Source organism: Bos taurus, chromosome 19 (genome assembly GCF_002263795.3).
Source record: "Bos taurus isolate L1 Dominette 01449 registration number 42190680 breed Hereford chromosome 19, ARS-UCD2.0, whole genome shotgun sequence".
Classification (NCBI taxonomy): domain Eukaryota; kingdom Metazoa; phylum Chordata; class Mammalia; order Artiodactyla; family Bovidae; genus Bos; species Bos taurus.
Window position 1 is genome coordinate 33,531,682 of NC_037346.1, and position 17,343 is coordinate 33,549,024.

At 47.1% G+C, this 17,343-nt stretch overlaps 1 protein-coding gene across 13 annotated transcripts in view; it reads right to left on the reverse strand.

Moving 5' to 3' along the window:
- The window catches only part of SPECC1 (sperm antigen with calponin homology and coiled-coil domains 1), a 206,548-nt gene that overhangs the window by 12,502 nt on the left and 176,703 nt on the right, over window positions 1-17,343 (reverse strand). For 9 of the 13 annotated variants that reach the window (XM_059878320.1, XM_010816096.3, XM_059878318.1 and 6 more), the window contains one exon: window positions 3,613-3,729. The exons of the other annotated variants lie outside the window; for them this stretch is intronic. In XM_059878320.1, the coding sequence (XP_059734303.1) occupies window positions 3,613-3,729 (117 nt within the window). The remainder of the gene's footprint in view (window positions 1-3,612; window positions 3,730-17,343) is intronic. 13 annotated transcript variants of the gene reach the window in all.

Sequence of the window (17,343 nt, forward strand, 5' to 3'; positions counted from 1 at the left end):
GAGGGTTGCACAGAGTTGGACATAACTGAAGTAACTTAACATGCATATAAACATTACAGGCCTCTCTTGGTGCCCTTTTCAATGTCTGCTGTTCACCAAAAAACCCAAGAAATATACTGCACTGAGAGCTCCCCAGACCCAGGCTCCAACTGAGGAGGGCTGAACTTCACTCATCCTGAAGGTCAAAGGCATCGTTTCATTCAAATTAGCTCCTTCCCTTTGAAACTCAACTTCAAAGTCATCCCTTCCAGGAAGCCTTCCCTATTTCTCCCTCTCTCCTCCAGCAAGAGCCCCTCCAGGCTGAGTCTCACACACGTGCTCAGCTTTAAACTGTGCCGGTTTGATTTGCCTGTGTTGACACATTGTTCTGAGAACCCTCATTGGTAACTCTGAGATACGAGTTTCTTTCCCCAAACATGAACACAAGGTCTCCCAGTGCAGGGGCCAAAGCCAGAGCACGTCCACATGGGGCAGTTAGGAAGCAGGAGGCCAGCGGTCATCAGGGGAGGCTGTGACGCTGCACGATCTGGAATGAAAACTCCACACCAAGTTGAGGATTCAAGCCAAGTTGAGGATTATAACCCGGGAACAGCCTCTGAGGAAGCTCCCAGAACTGTTCTGCCTGTAAGAGGTCAAAGCACAGTCGTACAGGATATTGAGACAGAGGGCTGTGCATCAAGGGATGCACCTGGAGCTAAGTCCTTCACCCCTCATGAACCTGCAGCATCTCAAAGCCTGACCTGCCTCCTCCCCAGGACAACATCCAGGAGCAGGGAGAAGAAAGGCAACCTGCGTGCTGGAACCATGCGCTCCCGTATCTCGAGGACAACAGAGAGACCAAGCTGTGATGCTCGGCTATTCTGTGCATTTCCAGATCTGGGCAGCTGGCCGTGAATCTCAGGGATCACCGGCCTCCAGGGGACATGATGCGGTTTCCGTCATCTGGAAGCAATGAGATGATCTGAAGGGTGAAAGCAAACACTTTCCATTCTTTTCCAACATGTCCATTGATGGGAGGACAAAGTGCCATGGCTGCAGTCAAACACTTCACACCCTGAGGACCTATCTGCAGCAGGCTTCGACCAACCTTCCCGTCGGCAGAAACATTCAATACCTGCTCAACCATGAGGAGTGACACTCTGCCGGCACCAGCAGACTCCCCTAGGAGACAACCTTCCTTCTTGACCTTCCCTGGGCCCTGATGACCCATGACCTGCTGCTCACTCTGTACTAGCAGCCCTGGAATGTGTAAACCGGTCACATCCCTTGATGCACAGCACTCTTATCTCTAAACCTTGTACGACTGTGCTTAGACCTCTAACAGGCAGAACAGTTCTGGGAGCTTCCTCAGAGGCTTCCTCAGAGGGTTATAAGCCTCAGTTTGGTTTGAATAAAAACTTTCTTTTTCTTCCTTGATCGACTGATGGATTTTTTTTTTTGTCGACAGTGCCAAGGCTTTGTGGATCCTGGGACCCCACATGCCCCTGCTGGTCTCCTTTGTGGCTGCTCCTCCTGGTACCTGGTACCTTCGCTGGGCCACTCTGCCCTGCCCTGGCAACAAGGATGGAGTCCTCAAGGCCTGTTCCTTGTCTTCTCTTGGTGCCTCTGTGAAGTTTGATTTATGATAAGAAATACACCTTTGGTCTTTGTCCTGGTTCCTGCACAGAGCTCCTAAAGCCTTTGTAATTTTCGATGTAGGAGTCATGGAGGCATCTTTTGTAATAATATTTGTTTTTATTCGTTTGTTTATCTGGCTATGATGGGTCTCAGTTGCAGCATGTGGGGTCTTTACTGGAGGCATGCCAACTCTGAATTGCGGCGTGTGGAATCTGGTTCCCTGACTAGGGATTGAGCCTGGATCCCCTGCATTGGGAGCGCAGAGTTCTAGCCACTGGACTGCCAGGGAAGTTCCAAAACAGGTGTCTTTTGTTACTCATAACAAACCCTTTCCAACAACACCTGGGTGTATGTTAATAACTCAATTTTTGAAAACCCCTGGAAAGACAGTGTGGGATTAGAGGTTATAACATTCAGTCCCACCCCTTGACCTGCAGGGAGCGGGGAGGGGCTGGAGGCTGAACCAGTCACCAATGACCAATGATTTAATTAGTTATGTCTGTATAATGAAGCTGCCAGTAAAACCCCAAAGGATGGGTTTTAGTGAAGCATCCATGTGCTGGGAGGGTGGCACACCACAGACTCCAAGGGGACAGACGCTCCCATGCTCGGGACCCCTCCCCCACACCCTGTCCTATGGACTTCCTCATATGGCCCACCGGCCTCCCCATGTCTCTGGTCTCTGCTCCCCTGGGTGTGCCTTTGGCATGCTCCCTGGCTCTGGAAGGCCCCCCGGCTCTGTGCATCACTGGTTCCCTCATGTGGTCTCTTCACTGGAATTCCACCTCAGAGACGTCCACAACCTTCCTGGTGAAAGTTAGGTCCCCATGTTCACCCCACACCCTATGCTTCTCTCATGGTCTTTCATGAGTGAGTGAGTGAAGTCGCTCAGTCGTGTCTGACTCTTTGCAACCCCATGGACACCAGGCTCCTCCATCCATGGGATTTTCTAGACAAGGGTACTGGAGTGGGTTGCCATTTCCTTCTCCAGGGAATCTTCCCAACCCAGGGATTGAACCCAGGTCTTCCGCATTGTAGACAGATGCTTTACCGTCTTAGCCACCAGGGAAGTCATAGTTTACAGTTATTTACTTACAGTGCTACTTGTTACAAGTTTACTCACTTGTTTGCTGACCACCCACCTCCCAAGGACAAAGGACCTGTCTACACCACCACTGCTGCCTTTATTACTGGGCATGACAGCTACCAAGAAACATCTGTTGAGTAAATGAGTCCAGGGCCAGGGACAGTGTTTCCTGGAATAACTCTGTGGAATATGATTTTAAGGATGTTCTTGGGCAGGGTTTGCTAAATCAAAGCCCACAGGCCAAACTCAGCCCTCAGCCTGTTTTTGCTAATAAAGTTTTATTAGAACACAGCAAGCCTATTATTGACAAACATCTATGGCCACTTGGGTGCTTTGATGGGAGAGCTGAGTAGCTTTGACAAAGACCACAGACCAACAAAGCCTACCACTGACCCCCAACAGGGGAAGTCTGCCAACTCCTGTTATGGGTGATTATATTAAACGTTAAAAAGGTTTTGTGGCTCTGATGTACACTGGCCTAAAATGAGTCACACAGGTTTCTCTAATGAAGGACTTCCTAGAGTATTTATGGCATCAAGAATCTCCGGAAGTGTGCTATGATAGATAGCTTCCCCAGTTTATCTGAGCCAGGGATTTCTGGTTCTTTGGAAAAGATTTTGAAAATGCTGGCCTAAGGTCTTGAAACCATGAAGGCCTCCTCTGAAAACTGAGTGATAGGAAGTTCTCAGCAGACACAGTCAACTGGTCTCTGCTGCATTTTCCTAGGTAACAAGGGAAGTTGAGGACATTACTGAGGGTGGGACCTGCCCTCCATTGTGATCTGTGCTGGAATCTTACCCCAGTTTCCTCTTCAAGTCCACAAACCCCACACTCCCTGGGATGTATCAACGGTGTGAGAAATTCCCCTGTGTTCTGGAGAGTGACCGGGGTGGGGATGCAGGACTTACTTTCTCCTGGCTGTTCAGCTCCTGGTATGGGATGTGGGCGGGCAGGTAGGTGTGGAGGAGAGCACAAAAGGCCAAGCCATCACTCCAGCTGCTGCTGAAATTGGTGATATCAATGTTCTGTGGGGAGAGTGGCATTAATCACCAGACTGCTGAGTCATGACTAAACAGGGCTATGCTGCGATGCATGTGTGCATCTCTGGGTTTGCTGGAAGATGAGACCAGATACTACCCACGTCTGCTGGGAGTACATTCATTAATAATTTTGCTGCCAGGAATGGTGGCCTGGTGTTGCCCAAATCCATTCACAGAAATGCACAAAAAAAGACTCTGGAGTGAGAAACAGTGGGGAATTTCTGGTGGCCTGCTGGTAGGTCAAAGGTTCTCAGACACTGTATTCTCAGATTAACCACTTGGTTAGCTTTGTACATCCTAGTACCTCCCAGCCTTATTTGGCCAAAGAAGAATCACCACCATCACCACCACCACCGTCATCATCACCATCACTACCACCACCATCATCACATCACCGTCTCCATCACCATCATCACCACCATCTCCTAGGGAAGACCCGGGGACTTCCCCTCAGAGAGCCACCTTAAGCAGTGTGTCCTTAAGCTCTCAGACAGGCACTAGTGTGACATACAAGTCTGAGAGGCCCGGCTGCAAGGTCTGTCTGTGCTCAGGCTGGACCCCCGAGAAGCAGATCATCTGGATCTCGTCTCAAAAGTCTCTGTGACGACCCTGCAGCTACCTGATGGGACTTGGGGGCTGTGCTGGAAATGAAGGCACTTTGATTTTATGCCTTCTGAAAAGGCTTGCTCATGAAAAAAGCAGAAGGAAGAGCTGGAGTGGGTGGCCACGACCCATCCAGTTCACTCAGTTTCAGCTTTCAAACCTGATGCTGGGCTGGGAGACCCTGGGAGGCGGGGCAGCTGCAGAGAAACCAGGCATTAGCAAGAGCGGAGGGTTTCCGGACTTGAGGGGTGAGAAGGGAGGACGGTTGGCGGAGTGTCTACACGGTGCCTGTCACTGTGCATTTTCTCATTTAATTCCCAGGACACCCACACCCGTAAGTAAGCAGCGTCATGCCCATCTGACAGGTAAGAAAGCTGAAGTGAAACCAAACCCTGCTGGTCCAGCTCCACCCGCTGGCCACTGCCCCCGTCCTCTTGTTGGGTTTCCTTCCTCCTTCCCTTTTCTCCCTCCCTCCCTGACTTCCTTCCTGTATAAATTCACTTTACACCAAAAGCCTTTAACACTTGGTAGATCTTTCTTTTTCTGAAACATGAAAACATTTTTTTACACTGCACTGTTATACCATTTATGACACAAAACATCATTTTTCTCCATCTATACTATCTTCAGAGGCATTTGAGAGGCCAAAGGGGACCCGGAAGGGGGACAATGCCACCACCTAACAAACTGAGATGCTGCCCTCTGTTTCAGCTCACTGAACACCACTTAGGAACAACTTTTGATCTAAAGTGCAAACATCCTCATTTATTGAGCCAGTGTGGAGGGTAAAAATCTGGTGCCACCAAAGCCAGGAGTGAAGAGTTAATCAGAATGACTCAGGCCCTCAGGATAGATCAGAAGCCAAGTCACTTCCGGATGGACGGCCACTCTCTGGCCATCAGGCATCATGAGACACACATGGACCCTCACGCTTCAGCAGCAGGACTTAAACACTGCCTCAGACCAAGGAGGCAGCTTTTAAAACAAGGAATTATGTAAATCCTAAATCCAGCTGGCTCACCAGATCCAACATGTGGGTCAGGAAGGGCTTGTCTTTTGTGTCACTTATTTCCCAGTTTACAGACTTTGTTTTTGTCTTTTAATTTTTTTTAAAGAAAATTTATTATTATTATTTATTTGGCTGCACTAGGTCTTCATTGCTGCGCAAGGGCTTTCTCTAGCTTCAGTGCACAAGCTTCTTCTTGTGGTAGTCTTCTTGTTGCAGAGCTCAGAAAAGGGCTCCAGCTCAGGCCCTAGAGTGCTTAGTTGCTCTGCAGCATGTGGGATCTTCCCGGACCAGGGATCAAACCTGTGTCCCCTGCACTGGAAGGCAGGTTCGTAACCACTGGACAACCAGGGAAGTTCCTAGGTCTTAGAATTGTTCTGTCTCCGGCAGAGATGGAGGGCATCCAGCTGTGACCTGTCAAGATTACATTCATTCCAAGAACATGATGTGCTCAAATAAAATCTTACCCTTCACTTCTCTGGGGGGGAACAACAGCTCTAGTTTCCTCAATGCCACCGAAACTGTCCTTGGTTCTATGTGAACAATGAGAGTATCAACTATCTCCCCTCAGCACCGCTGGCAGACAACTAAGCACATGTGTGCATCTTGGTCCCTCAGGTCAGAGGTGGGAGTCAGAGGGCAGAGGCACTGGGTTCCAGTGGTCACCCTGTGGCTGTCACCCCCAAGGGCTTCCTTACTGCTCCCCAAGATACATCTGGATGAGAAAAAGGTGAGCTGAGAATGGCACAGCTTGATATGCTCGTGTTTTTCACAAGAATCACACCAAAGGGGTGAGCTGACCAATGCTCTCTGAGGTCTCTCACTTGAATCCTGTTCAACTGTGGACCCGTCTGCAGATCACCGTAGTCGAGTACTCCTCGAGTTTCTGGTCAGCGGACAGAGTGGGCGCAGGGGACATGGAGGATGCATGGGGATGGCCTTGCTGAGCAGGGAGTGGCGGAAGAGTCTTCCCAGAGGCCCTGAAGAGTGAACTGTGCAGAAGGCTTGTAGATAGGGTAGGCAGCAGGTACTCCTGGGCGGGAATGGGCTGCCGGGTGAGGGCAGAGAGAAGACAGTGTCCTGGGCCGGGTGGCTGAGCCAAAGAACAAGGCGAGTCCTGACTCCAGGCCCCACCCTAGGACGGATGAAAAGCCTTTTCCTCAGCTGGGGACCGTCAGCATCAGCTGGGCCTCGGTGTGGGTGAGGCCTGTGTAGCCTGTGAGCATCAATACTCAGTGCTCACAGCTGCACTGACCAAGGACAAGAACATGGCACCCAAGGGGTGTAAATACGGTACCTTCCTTTCCCCAGAGACCATCCCACTGAATCTTAGGGCCGCATCAAGAGAATAATGTACAGAGCAGTGGGAATCAGCCAACCAGGCACTCTACAAGATGGTAGAGTTATTCCCGAATAAAACTGCCTGAGATCACTGTTAGCCTTGACTGCAAGTCAGTAGATGGAAGGGAGCATGTCGGGAGGCTGTGTGTCCAGAACTGGATGCTGGTGACATGGATGTATGTGCTTCATGAAAATTCACTGAGCTGTACACATGTACGTGCAATAAGAGCTACATCAATAAAGAGGAAAGAAATGAAGGGAGGCCGGGGAGGGAGATGAGCAGGAAGAGGGGTGGGTGAGGGAGGGGGGCAGTCAGGGAAGAGGACTGATTAAGAAGGAGAAAGGGAAGACAAACAGGGACCCTGATCTTCTTAAGGGGCTGAACCATGGCTGTCCAAAAGAATGTCAGCATTTTGGAATTCACATAGATTTACTGGGGGAAAAGCAGAGCTACAACCAAAAAGAAACTTGCTGACTATTTCCCCAAGGGGAATGGTAATTACTCACTGCAAATTACCCTCAACTTTCTCTGGGCTATAAATACTTCAGAGACATTCCCAAGTGAGAGAAAGTTCCAGGGAGAGGAAGGCTCAGATATAAAAAAGGTAACATTCTGAGCATTTCCAAAAAGGAGTGCTTAGGAGAAAATTTTGTAAGATAACAGATTTCTGTCCCTAGGGCCGCAGAAGTCATTTGAGACACACACAAACTGACGTGCACAGAAGAAGCTAAAACAACACTGGTGAACATCTGAGAACATGATCAGAGAGGCTGAGGTTGTAGATAAGTTCCAGGAGGGTGAGTGGGGATGCAGCTCACAAACAACACGGCTGACAGAGCAGAGCAAACCCAACAACCACAGCATTTGCTTCTAGAAGGTTCATTTCATTTGCCTTCTGTTGCCTGGAAATGCTGACATCTGGTGAAAACATGAACTGCTCTGCAGAGCAGGCACCCACCAAGGACATGGCTGTGACCTGTTCCCACTGAAACTCCATCATCCCTCAGGGTCTCTGTAGGCTGTTCCAATGGATTTCAACGAATGGATCGACTCTGTGTGCACTAAATGCACAAGATTTTTAAAAAGTTAAAAAAAAAAAAAAAAAGAAAGTTTCTGGGAAGGAGACGGCAGACCGTTTAGAAATCGCCGTCAGTCCCCCGCTTCAGGGATCAGCTGTCCTGGGCGCCGGGCAGCCTTAGCACCGTCGCCCTGGGGCTTCCTGGGCCTTTCTCGAAGATGTCTTATTGTCACAGCTGGAGAATCAGACTGAGATTTTTTTTTGGAGGGGGGAGGGGGGCGTGTAACAATTTATAGATCATTGAGGATAAAAGTAGCTCATTCCTCAGCAAGGCGCAGCTTGGGTAGGAAGAGCCCTGGGGAGACAGAGCTTCCTTTGAAGATCTGGTGAGAAAAGTACAGAAGAGCATGTGCACATGCAAGGGGAGGGGAGGGGAAATCACCACAAAGGCGGCCTGCACGCCCTCTCTGAACGTGACCTCGATCCCTGCCTGGACGCACGTCTGCACCTACCCACGCCTCCCATTCCAGGAGCCAGTCCAATCCCAGGCTACCCGGTGACCCTCAAGTGGCCTGGCCCTGCACATGTGCAGTCCTTGGCCATGGACTTACGCAGACCCGCCTGTGGACCACGGGACACTCTCTGTACACCCTTCCTTTCTGAGGCCCCATCTCACTGAAGGTTGCTGTCTCGGGTGCCCACTCTGATCAGTGTGTCCTCATCTCGGGAGGGCGGCTGTGACCCCTCCCCACCCAAAACCAGCTCTGCACCATGACAGAAACTGTTCCCCACAGAGAGCTGTGACCATGGATCACCTCATGAATGTCCCTTCTTTCGGGGATCAGCTGCCTGGAGATAAGTATATTTAATCAGATGGCTAAATTTATAAGCCAACATCAAACATGAGGATACAGATGAACAGGTTTATCATCCTGGGGAAACAGAGCCATCCAAGGCACAAAATGCAAAGAGTATAAAAGAACTGGCTACATAAAGTTAAGTTTCTGTGTGACACACATTAAAAAAAAAGATACTTGCGTACACACAGTAAGTGACTAATACCCGGAGATACAACCAGTCAGAAATACATGAGGAGGGCTTCAGTCTCACCAGAAAATAGAAACTTTGTTCATCAAATTGGCAAAAGTGAAATAAATGGTTAATTCACAGAGTCAACAAAGATGTGGGGAAGTGGGTGATGGGCTGATGTGTGTGCTTAGTCACTCAGTCATGTCTGACTCTTTGAGACCCCATGGACTGTAGCCCGCCAGGCTCCTCTCTGTTCATGGGATTCTCCAGGCCAGAATACTGGAGTGGGTTGCCATGCCCTCCAACAGAGGATCTTCCCGACCCAGGGATCAAACTCAGGTCTCCCACATTGCAGGTGGATTCTTTACTGTCTGAGCCACCAGAGAAGCCCATGAATACTGAAGCTCATCCCTTCTCTAGGGATCTTCCTAACCCAGGAATCAAACCGGGATCTCCTGCATTGCAGGCGGATTCTTTACCATCTGAGCCACCAGGGAAGCCCACGTGGGCTGACAGGAATATAAACTGGTACAGACTTTCAGGAAGGCAACCAGAAGCACTTTGCTAAATGCAAATATGATTTGATCAAGTCACTTCACTTCTAGGCAACTTTTCTAGGGGAAATAGTCACACATCTATCTGCTCAAAGACACACCTACAAGAATGTTTACTGCAATATTACTGTTCAGAATGGGGAACTGGTGATACCCCAGTTGCCTACCAATTAAGCTAAATAAACTTTCCTTTTGAAAACCTTAATAAAAAATCTATAACTCAGTCTTCTGACCTGAATACATTCCTAGGAAGCTTGTGGGAAAACACAGCCATTCTGGTTTTCAATATGTCTGCTACACTCAATAAGTTCTAGATAATCATACTTTTCACCGATTACTAGATAAACGTCAACCTAGAAGGTTGGCCCTGGACTTCTCTATGTCATCAGTGAATAACAAGCAGATAGATTCATAAGGAACTGAGGGCTTAAGACCTGGGACAGAGTAGCTCAGAGCAGCAGGTCTAGGAAGAACGCTCTTTGACTTACATGGCAAGAACCAAGGGTAAGTTACAGGGGAAAGAGAACAGGACCATCTGAGGATGAGGGCTTTCTGATGACAAGAGGGCTGCTTTGTCTCCAGGGATGTGTAGGCAGATATGCACCACCTCCCCCTGGAGACAGTGCTGAAAGGATACTGACACATCAGAAGCATGGTTGGAGCCTATCTTTCTTGCTTCTTCCTTTCTCACTGAACAAGTGCTAGAGTGTCCCCACCCATGACTTCCCTCCCTGAGGTTCTCTGACCATGGCATCATGACAGATGGCCCCATTCCGCCCCCCAAGACAGTGGCCCCTCTCGCCACACCCCCAGCGCATCACGAGGCACTAGTTCCTCTGCCTCTAGTTCCTGCCAGGTCTTCCCTCTACCCCTCAGCTTGGCTCTGAAACAATTCCCTGCCGTGTCCCATCCCCAGGCCCAGCCCATGCTCAGGGTCTCTGTAAAGGCACTTTTCCTTTCCAGTCCTCTAGTGACTCTCTCCTGAGTAGATCACCTCATTTTCATTAATTTCACTCATCTTGACCTACTCTTTCTAAGGGAGATGGTTACTTGTAGCTCTGGTGGCTCCATTCATCCTAGAATGGTCCAATTGCCCCTTTTCTAGGCTCTGTCATCTGTCTGTACCCCGAAACCCCATGCCTCTAGCTGAGAGCTTATCTGTATCCACAAAGGACAAGTTACAGAAATGGTTTCTTGGTGCCTAGGATACTGCTCAAAATCTTATATGTCCTTCCAACCCTCAACAAAGAGAAGCAGAATAGTACAGTGTTTCAGAGACCAGGCTCTGGAGCCTGATTCTGGGTTTGGAGGCAAACTCTGTCATTTCAATAAGCTGTATGCTTCACTGCATGTGTTCCCATCATGAACCATCTGCACTCACGGGTCAAGTTTCCAGACTGGAAGGGGAGCTCAGCCCTCAGTCTGAAGTCTAATGACAGCAAATGCTCACTGAGCCCCTTTGTGTGTTGGGTGCCACAGGACACACACACAACGAAGCGTGGTCCCCAGCTCAAAAGGTTCACCACGTTCAGTAGAGCAAGCGGGGCAGACGTGCCGTGATCTGGGGTCACATGGGGGTGGCCCCTGGTGGCTGGGCTACAGAGAACCAGCAAGTCATGGACAGGATCCCCCTGTGGTTCCGGGAACACTGGAGACAAAAGTCTGGCTCTTGTTTTCTTTTGTGACTGAAAATCAGACTGAACAGGGACCTTGGCAAACCAAAACATAAAAGACTCCAAGGAGGAAAAACGAACCCAAGTTGCGAGCAGCTCTGAGGCCCAGGTCTTTGTCACTATAGCAGCTGTGTGACTGGGACTTGAGACAAATGACTCAACTTCTCTGTCTTTCAGTTTCCCCACCTTCCAAATAACTAGCTCAGATTAGGTTAGATTATATTTATTTTGTTTATTTCGTAATTTATTTTTGGCTGTGCTGGGTCTTCATTGCTGTGCACAGGCTTTCTCTAACTACAGTGAGCAGGGGCTGCTCTCTGGTTGCGGTGCATGGGTTTCTCATGGTGGTGGCTTCTCTTGTTACGGAGAACAGGCCCTAGGGCACAAGCTCAGTTAGTTGGGGTGCATGGTCCTAGCTGCTCTGTGGCATGTGGGATCTTCCTGGATCAGGGATTGAACCCAAGTCGCCTGCATTGGCCTGCGGATTCTTTACCACTGAGCCACAAGGGGAAGTCCCTATATTCATGGTTTTGAAATGACTGGCTATGGAATCTGCTCTTCCAACAAAAGTTTATGCAGAAGCTCTTTTTAGAGATTGAAAACCATAAGATGAAATGATCTCTCACCAGCTCCCATGTCTGTTCTGTCCTGCATTATCTGACAAGATAGGCAGTAGCCACAGGTAGCCACTTAAATTATTTAAAATTAAATAAAGTCTAAGATTCAGGTTCTCAGCCACAGTAGCCACCTTTTAACTGCTCAGGAACCATGTCTGGTGAGTGGGTAAGGTGCTCATTGGCATAGATCTAGAACATTCCCACCAACTCAAGAGTTTTCCTGGACAGCACTGCCCTGTACAAAACAAATGTGAAGGTTTATTCCCCCTCCTTTTATGCAAGTATAGCATGCTGTGGACAGTTCCGAATCCTGATTTTTTCCCTACTCACCAGGGTCCAGAGACAGGTTCTTACACCACATAGGGAGAAACAGCTACAGTGTAGAAACTAACAGTGCATTCTGAAGCCAGAAGCCCGTCACTTACTAGTGGCATGATTGTAAGCAATTAGGCAACTTCTCTGCACGTTGGTTTCCAAATTCTCAAAAAGGATTTGGAAGAGATATCTCATGGGATTGCAGTCGAGACACGTAAGCCAGCAGAACAATGTCCACCACACGTGCAATACTCACTATACACCAGCTCATTCTCAGCTCTGTTCTTTCCTACTATGTGGATGAACACAACAGATGCTGAGGCTGTTTCCAGCCTTTTGCTATCACTCTGCACACACATGGAATAAACCACGATGGATTCTGCCAATCTGCCCTCTGAGACCTTCTCTATCTTATTCCCTCCCATACCTACCCCATAACATATGAGTGACTTCTCCACACATCCATAAAAGAATCCACAAGGTTTCAGGGAACAATGTGATTCTGTCCATCCTATAATGCTCTAGTACTCTAAACAGAATATTTTTAGTAAGGAGAAAAAGAAAACCATTGTTTTTTAAAGGGAAAATGGAACTTATGTATTTTTGGATATGCTTACCCAAAAAAAACCACAACATAATAACTAAACAACTTGTTCTGAGGAATTTCATTCTAAGACCAAGTTTAATTTATGCTCGACAAACAATCTTGAACCGCATCTTAACCTCCCACCCCCAAGAAGACTGAATTCAGTCTCCGAAATCATAATCTTCTTGTGGCTAGAGTGTTTCTTTCCCAGATGAACATTTCATGAATAAAAGAACGGAAAAAATACTCAGCACAGAGTCACTGGGGACTGCTATTGTCTAAACAGACTTACGAGCAGCCCTGGGGGACAGAGAGCAAAGAGCAGCAACATCCAGGCATCCGGGCCTCAGCTCTCACTGAAGGCAGGTTAATGGCTTTTGATGTCTGGTGGTGCCGTGTGGCCACACCGGCTGCTGGTATATCGGATCCTGAGAAGCACCTCCTTTCCCCACCTAGCAGGATGATGGCCCCCGGGGAGAAGAAAGGAAGAAACATTTTCGCACCATTCTGAAAATCCTGCTCTTGCTTCCTGAAGCTGGTAGGACTCCTGACATTTCTACACGTATGGAGAAGAGTACGCCCTGGTGATGTATGAACACAGGCCTTTCGTTCCAGTGATCCTGTAAAGCCATAAGACTCTGCTAACTCACAGGGAGAGGTTCTAAGCGTCCTCGAACGCTATCCCCCAAAGCCCACCTCCTTCTGTCCCCTCTCTTTCTCCTGCATTTTGTAGGAATGCAGAAGGTTGGAACGGGCACGATGTGGGTCCCTCAGCCTGTGGCCTCTAAGGATGCTGAGCTGGTCTACTGCATTTGTGACTTGTACATGTAAGTGCCTGTTAACATTTTAAACCAGGTCTTATTAACGCAAAACTTTATCTATCCCTAAACTAAGCAACAAGACAAATGTCCTTTATTATGAATAGAGTACAGAACACAATATGCTTCATATTAGAAAACAGCCATCATCAGGCAGAAACTTCCCCCAGGAATATACCATATGAAAAAATACCAGACACCCTTGGCCACGCTGGAGTTTTACCCCCAGGAATACAAGAATGTGTCCCCACTAGGACACCTGTTACATAATATATTTATGTGAATTACATAAATGGGTTGAAAGAGAAAAACATCTGATGTATTTATTGCTCAACAAATGCCAAAAAGGAATTTGAAACAATTCTTATCTTTTTCTGGATTAAAGAAAGAAAAACCTCTCGGTAATAACCTTGGGACTAGGCTTCCTTTAATGGATGGTGTTTATCAGGAAATAACACAAAAGTCATATTTAAAGGCGAGATACTACTCATTTTGCAGGGAAAACAAGACTATCCACCATTAACACTATTAGTCAACATTTCCTGAACTTCTACAAGTGAATAAAACCAAAAAAGTACAAAAGGTATGAATATTAAAAAGAAAGAAAAAATATCATTTTCTTGCAATGGTCTGCCTCAAAACTCTAGAAAATCAACTAATACCACCAAATAATGAAAAATGTCGAGATGCCAACATTGTGACCAATAACAAGGCAGTGGACATTCCCTTCCCATGGCCCCACACATGGTAAGTGCTTCCCCATCACCTTTCCACCTTTCTGCACAGCAGCTGTTGGTGGCAGAGAGAACCAGACCGGCAGAAGAGGCTGGGAATTCCAGATGCTGAATCTCCACTTATGCCCAGAACTAAAATTTTATACCCAATGAAATCACCAAGTGTCAGAGTAATGTGCAGAATCAAGGTGACGAAATTTTACCTCCCACGAACTCCTGCTCAGAAGATACTGGAGGAACCAAAACAAGAAAAAAAACAGATATGGGAACCTGAAGGTCAAAAAAATAAAAAAAGGAGCTGCTGCTGCTAAGTCACTTCAGTCGTGTCCAACTCTGTGCGACCCCATAGACGGCAGCCCACCAGGCTCCCCTGTCCCTGGGATTCTCCAGGCAAGAACATTGGAGTGGGTTGCCATTTCCCTCTCCAATGCATGAAAGTGAAAAGGGAAAGTGAAGTCGCTCAGTCGTGTCTGACCCTCAGCAACCCCATGGACTGCAGCCTACCAGGCTCCTCTGTCCATGGGATTTTCCAGGCAAGAGTAAAAGGAGAGACAGAAATATAACAGTCAAGCGTCTGACACAGGAGTGAGGACAAGCCAGGACGGAGGTGGCCAAGGACTCAGGGGAGACCCCTCAGTGGGAAATGGGTGGAACCCCTCACAAGTAGGACCTAAGGGGATCTCCACAAGGGTTGGGACTGAATTAGTGATGACCATATAGAAACTGAAAGAGACACAGAGACATACAGATGGTCAACAGGCCATGAAAAGATGCTAAATTATTAGAGTAATGCAAGTCAAATCCACAATAGAGTTCCACCTCACACTGGTCAGTGGCCATTATCAGAAGTCTACAAACAACAAATGCTAGAGAGGGTGTGGAGAAATGGGAGCTCTTCTACACAGCTGGTGGGAATGAAAACTGGTGCAGCCACTATGGAAAACAGTACAGAGGCCCTTAAAAAACTAAAAATAGATTTACCACATGATCCAGCAATCCCACTCCTGGGCACACACCCGGAAAAGATGAAACCTCTAATTCAAAAAGACATATGCACCCTAACGTTCATAGCAGTATTATTTACAATTGCCAAGACAAGGAAGCAACCTAAATCTCTCTCTCTATATATATATATTACATATACATATAAATATATATAAATGTATATATTTTACTTGTTTATATTTATATATAAATATATATATATACATATTACATCTATCTATGTATGGTACTTCATTGTGTGTGTATACACACACAATGGAATACTTTTGAGTGTGTGCTCAGTCACTTTAGCTGTATCCAAATCTTTGTGTCCCCATGGACTGCAGCCTGCCAGGCTCCTCTGTCCTCGGATTCTCCAGGCAAGAACACTGGAGTGGGTTGCCATGCCCTCCTCCAGGGGATCTTTCTGACTCAGAGATCTAACCCACGTCTCCTGCATTGCAGGCAGATTTTTTTTTTACTGCTGAACCACCGGAGAAATCCCACAATGGAATACTACTCAGCCATAAAAAATAATGAAATAATGCCACTTGTAGCAACATGGATGAAACTAGAGATTATCATACTAAGTGAAGTGAGTCAGAGAGACAAAAACAAATAAGTATCATATATATGTGGGACCTAAAAATAATTATACAAATGATCTTCTTTACAAAACAGAAAGAGACTCATAGACAAACAAATTTAGGATTACTGAAGGGGAAAGTGGGGGTGATAAATTAGGAGTTTGGGATTAATAGATACACAACACTATATATAAAATAAACAATGAAGATTTACTGTATAGCAATGCAACTATATTTAATATCTTGTATGACCTGTAATCGGAGAAGGCAATGGCAACCCATTCTAGTACTCTTGCCTGGAAAATCCCATGGGTGGAGGAGCCTGGTGGGCTGCAGTCCATGGGGTCGCTAGGAGTCGGACACGACTGAGTGACTTCACTTTCACTTTTCACTTTCATGCATTGGAGAAGGAAATGGCAACCCACTCCAGTGTTCTTGCCTGGAGAATCCCAGGGACGGGGGAGCCTGGTGGGCTGCTGTCTATGGGGTTGCACAGAGTCGGACACGACTGAAGTGACTTAGCAGCAGCAGCAGCAGCATGACCTGTAATGGCAAGGAATCTGAAGCTCTACACCTGAAACTAACACACTATTGTAAACCAACTGTAGTTAGATTTTTGAAAACGTAAAAAAGTGTCTTCACAAACCACAGTGTTTCATAAACAGCAGCAGAAGTGAGACAGCAGGTGAAAAGGGCCTCCACAGAGCACAGGCCAATAATGGCACTGGTTTTCTACTGGGGATTGATCTTTATAATGAGATCAGGAAAGGAGCCACTTTAACGACATAAATAAGTCAAAGCATCATACATTCTCTGAATCGTGCCTGTAGCTCTCAAGAGACCTGTCTCAAAAAAGAAAATAACCAGCAGAGCTCCAAATGGCCTGATGGATCGCAGACTGCTTGCTATTGGTCAGGCATGCGCTGGTGCTTGTCTGGGAACCAGAGACAGAAAAACATTTTGCCAGCAACGTGGGTGTTCTTTCCAAAGACAAATTAAGGTTTGTTTAGGACAACAGGAAGACTGCTTTTTTCTTTAACATAGAAGAATACGTAGTTGCTGGCTAAGAGGTTAACTAATTTGAATCTGTTCTAGTGAGGTGGATTGAACCTAGAGCCTGTTACACAGAATGGAGTAAGTCAGAAAGAGCAAAACAAATACTGTATATTAACACGTATAAATGGAATCTCGAAAATTTGAACCTATTTGCAGGGAAGGAATAGAGATGCAGATGTAGAAAACGGACTTGTGGACACCGCAGGGGAAGAGGATGGTGGGACAAACTGAGAGAATAGCACTGAAACATATACATTATCATATGTAAAACAGATAGCTGGTGGGAATTTGCTATATGACTCAGGGAGCTCAACCCGGTGCTCTGTGATAACCTAGAGGGGTGGGATTGCAGGGGAGGAAGGAGAGAGGTTCAAAACAGAGGGGATATATGTATATCTATGGCTGATTCATGTTGATGTGTGGCAGAAAACCAGCACAATATTGTAAAGCAATTATCCTTCAATTAAAAATGGGTTTTCTTGATGGCTTGAACAGCGAAGAATCTGCCTGCAATGTGGGAGACATGGGTTCAATCCCCGGGTCAGGAAGATCCCCTGGAGAAGGAAATGGCAACTCCAGTACTCTTGCCTGGAAAATCCCATGGACAGAGAAGCCTGGTGGGCTACAGTCCATTGGGTTGCAAAGAGTCAGACATAACTCAGCAACTTAACACTTTC